This window comes from Bison bison, unplaced genomic scaffold (assembly GCF_000754665.1).
Source record: "Bison bison bison isolate TAMUID 2011002044 unplaced genomic scaffold, Bison_UMD1.0 scf7180017861066, whole genome shotgun sequence".
Classification (NCBI taxonomy): Eukaryota; Metazoa; Chordata; class Mammalia; order Artiodactyla; family Bovidae; genus Bison; species Bison bison.
Window position 1 is genome coordinate 6,003 of NW_011491638.1, and position 4,902 is coordinate 10,904.

General features: G+C 41.0%; 1 protein-coding gene across 1 annotated transcript; it reads left to right on the forward strand.

Moving 5' to 3' along the window:
- The first annotated feature begins 237 nt into the window (after positions 1–237).
- LOC104983041 (olfactory receptor 1019-like) lies at positions 238–1,174 on the forward strand. The gene is given in 2 exon segments (XM_010832537.1): positions 238–983; positions 985–1,174. Coding segments are annotated over 2 exon segments (936 nt in total).
- Positions 1,175–4,902: the final 3,728 nt, after the last annotated feature.

The window sequence follows — 4,902 nt, forward strand, 5'->3', positions numbered from 1 at the left end:
GGTACTATGTGGTAAATGACCTCAGAACACCAAGGTTTTTGGAGAAGAAGATTTGCCATCCCTAAGATGCTAACATCTTCTCCTATGTTGACTGAGTTCCTGCAGGAAACCCATGGCCATCACCTTCACCAAAGTCATTTGATTTGCCCTGTGGATCACTGAGTCTAATTACTGGGAGGATTTTTAAGAATCACCTCAAACAATAAGCCAAATCCAGACACACATAAAATTGAAAAGATGGATAAAGAAAACCACTCAATGGTGACTGAGTTTATCTTTATGGGCATCACTCAAGACCCTCAGCTGCAGATCATCTTTTTTGTGATCTTCCTCTTGGTCTACCTGGTCAATGTAGTGGGGAATGCTGGGATGATTATCCTGATCATAACAGACACTCAGCTTCACACACCCATGTATTTTTTCCTCTGCAACCTCTCTTTTGTCGACCTGGGCTACTCCTCAGCCATTGCCCCCAGGATGCTGGCTGACTTCCTAACAAAGCACAAAGTCATCTCTTTCTCCAGCTGTGCCACCCAGTTTGCGTTCTTCGTAGGCTTTGTGGATGCTGAGTGCTATGTCCTCGCTGCCATGGCCTACGACCGCTTTGTGGCCATCTGTCGACCCCTCCACTACAGCGCTCTCATGTCCAAGCGAGTCTGCTTGGCTCTCATGCTGGGCTCCTACCTGGCTGGCTTGGTGAGTTTAGTCGCCCACACTGCCCTCACTTTCAGTCTGAGTTACTGTGGTTCCAACATCCTCAACCACTTCTTCTGTGAAATCCCACCACTCTTAGCCCTCTCTTGCTCGGACACCTACATCAGCGAGATCTTGCTCTTCAGTCTCTGTGGCTTCATTGAATTCAGCACCATCCTCATCATCTTTATCTCCTACGCCTTCATCCTCATCGCAATCATCAGAATGCGCTCAGCTGAAGGCCGCCTTAAGGCTTTCTCCACCTGCGGGTCTCACCTCACTGGTGTCACTTTTTTATGGTACAGTCATGTTTATGTACCTGAGGCCAACATCCGGCTACTCCCTGGATCAAGACAAATGGGCCTCCGTGTTCTACACTGTTATCATCCCCATGTTGAATCCCTTGATCTACAGTTTACGGAACAAGGATGTGAAGGCTGCTCTCAAGAAAATAATTGGAAAGAAACCTCAATCATATTAATCACAAAAATGAAAAAAAAAAATTAACACAGGTAAATAATAGTGGTAGAAGGATGTGGCAGGAAATAAAAATTCTAGTAACTTTCTCATAAGCTCTACAACTTACCAACTATTTGCTGAGTCAATCTTCTATTTTTTTTTTTTAGTTGAGGTATAGTTGATATGCCATTTTGTATAAGTTTCCATGTACAGCATACTGATTCAAAAAATTGTTAAAGGCTATGCTTCACTTATAGTTATTATAAAATACTGCCTATGTTCCTTGTACTGTACAAGATATTCTTGTAGCTTATTTATTTTTTATGTTTGCTATATTGACTAGTTTGTTTTGTTTTGTTAGATTCCACATATAAGAGATATCATGCAGTATTTGTCTTTGTCTGTCTGACTTAATTCACTAAGCATTATATCCTCCAAGTCAATCCTAAATTCCTAAGGATTTTCAGTAATCTTTAACTCTATGAGCTGAAGAAAAGATAAACTAATATTTTTGAAAGTCAAGCTGAGAAAGATGCATTAGGTTTTTATTTTTAAAAAAATTCTTATTGGAAGATAGATCATTTTCAATGTTGTATTAGTTTCAGGTGTATGTTAAAATGAATCTGATATACATATATCCACTCTTTTTTAGATTCTTTTCCCATATAGAACATTAGAGAGTATTGAATAGACCTCCCTATGCTATCCAGTAGGTCCTTGCTAATTATCTATTTTATATACTGTAGTGTGTATGTCCGGAGAAGGCAATGGCAACCCACTCCAGTACTCTTGCCTGGAAAATCCCATGGACGGAGTAGCCTGGTAGGCTGCAGTCCATGGGGTCTCGAAGAATCGGACACGACTGATCAACTTCACTTTCACTTTTCACTTTCATGTGTTGGAGAAAGACATGGCAACCCACTCCAGTACTCTTGCCTGGAAAATACCAGGCACAGAGGAGCCTGGTGGGCTGCTATCTATGGGGTCACACAGAGTCAGACACAACTGAAGTGACTTAGCATCAGTAGTGTGTATGGCAATCCCAATCTTTCAGTTTATCCCCCCCTCACATTATCTGCTGACATACATATTTTTTTGTTTGTTCCTATTTTTCAAATTGGCTCACAGGTTGATTCGAAATGGAGACAGGACATGAAAGAGGAAATAAATAACCAATCGCTCTAAAGAATATTTTTTTCAGAGTCATGAAGAATGATAGATTTAAATGTTGAAAATTTCCCTACTGTGAAAGGAAGTCAGAGAAAACTTATCTAAATACATGAGGGATGGGGCTGATGTGAAGGATGACTTAACTCATCCCAGGATCCTTTCACTCATATATTCAGCAAAACCTTATAAATGCCAGATATGTACCTCTGGAGGATACAAACATGAGACACACATGTGCCAAGGACAGGAATTTTCTGTGCTTCCAGAGAGAGTTTACTGTGTTTTCTCTCTGAGACTCCTGCCACCAAGAAAATCAGGAGCTATGCAAAGGGAAAGATTGAGGGCAGGAGGAGAAGGGGGTGACAGGGTGAGATGGTTGCATGGCATCATCAACCCAATGGACATAAGTTTGAGTTAACTCTGGGAGACAGTGGACAGGGAGGCCTGACACACTGCAGTCCATGGGGTTGCAAAGGGTTGGACATGACTGAGCAACTGAACAACAATGCAAAGCCCAAGAATAAGAGCTGGAGACTCAGGCTCTGCTAACTAGGTTTGTGAATATCGACAAGAGTCTTTTCTTTTCTTTTTTTTCCTGTCCTCAGTTTTCCCTGATGCCAAGTGGTTGGTTTCACTTAATAATTACTGGTACCCTATGGTCTCTTCTTAAAATTGAAAGGGGTAGGCATCTGAGTTTGGTCAACTTCACATATTTACATCCTTTCAGTCCTCAAAGAAGCTCTAGGATACAGTTTGGATCAATCCCTAAGGCTAATTTTAGCAAGACTGTAATGTCTACAGGACTGGCTGTCCAGCTCTCATCCTTAATTTCCCCTCTGCCTTCCTTTCCCTCTCTTCTAATTGCAAGTAAACTCTAGCCTCTTGGGGTGTCAAGAGTCTTCATGTTTTCCACCATCATCCCAAGGCCCTTATCAAAGAATAGTTGCATTAACTCTGACATATCAATGACTGAAGATAGAGAAGGATATAACTTCTCTTTGTGTGTTCTCAATGTTATGGTGTGGGTGCACACATGTGTCCAATTCTTTGTGATTCCATGGCTGTAGCCCTCCAGGTTCCTCTGTCCATGGAGTTATCTCAGCAACAATACTGTAATGGGTTGCCATTTGCTACTCCATGGGATCTTCCCAACACAGGGATCAAATCCCCATCTCTTGCATCTCCTACATTGGCAGGCAGATTCTTTTTTACCACTGTGCCACTTGGGAAGTGGAGAAGGAAATGGCAACCCACTCCAATATTCTTGCTTGGAGAATTCCGTGGACAGAGGAGCCTGGTGGCTATAGTCCATGGGGGTCACAACTGAGTGACTGAGCACCTGGGAAGCCTACAAATCTTGAATTAGAAAGCAAATGTGCTAGTATCAGGATAGGGTAAAGACAGAGACTGGGATCTAAGGACACCTAAGTTTTTCTCAGATATGTTGAAATTCCATCACATCATCCATTTCAAATACTTGCACTGTTTCTATCTCAGCCCTTCCTCCAATCCAATATAGTGAAAGGTCAGGGAAACACAATGGTTGCCTTAAAGTATAGAGCATCCACACTCATCATGAAAAGCATCAGAGAGCTTTAGGGATAGAAGCCTCAGAATTTACCAGTCATTCTAATGAGTGTCATTATATATGAGATGAAATTGATCTGGTTCAAAATCAGTCAATCACAAAATGAGTTCTTAAAATATCATTGGTGTCACATTATGGAGGAAACTATAGGGGTTAATAGACAGATGTAGAGTTGGGAGGAGAAGGAAATGGAAACGAACTCCAGTATTCTCGCCTGGAGAATCATAGGGACAGAGGAGCCTGGCAGGCTGCTATCTACGGGGTCACACAGCATTGGACACGACTGATGTGACTTAGCAGCAGCAGTGTTGGCAGTCCTGAAACAGTCCAGAGATTTAGCCTTCTGTTTTGAGTGTTTTTGTTTTTATTTTTAATAATCCAATGAATAATCCTATATGCTATGTGAAAAATAAGAAAATGGGATTTCCTTTCCCACTAACTACAAACCAAGTAGTATATGTCATAATTTTTAAAAAAGAAAAGAATAGTAAACAAGAAAGAAAACAAGACCAGGAGCTGACTGTGGCTCAGATCATGAACTCCTTATTGCCAAATTCAGACTGAAAATGAAGAAAGTAGGGAAAACCACTAGACCACTCAGGTGTGACCTAAATCAAATTCTTTATGACTATAGAGTTGAAGTGAAAAATAGATTTAAGGGATTACATTTGATAGAGTGCCTGATGAACTATGGATGGAGATTTGTCACATTGTACAGGAGACAGGGATCAAAACCATCCCCATGGGAAAGAAATTCAAAAAAGCAAAATGGCTGTCTGGGGAGGCCTTACAAATACCTGTGAAAAGAAGAGAATTGAAAAGCAAAGGAGAAAAGGAAATATATAAGCATCTGAATTCAGAGTTCCAAAGAATAGCAAGAAGAGATAAGAAAGCCCTTCTCAGTGATCAATGCAAAGAAATAGAGGAAAACAACAGAATGGGAAAGACTAGAGATCTCTTGAAAAAAATTAGAGATACCAAGGGAACCTGTC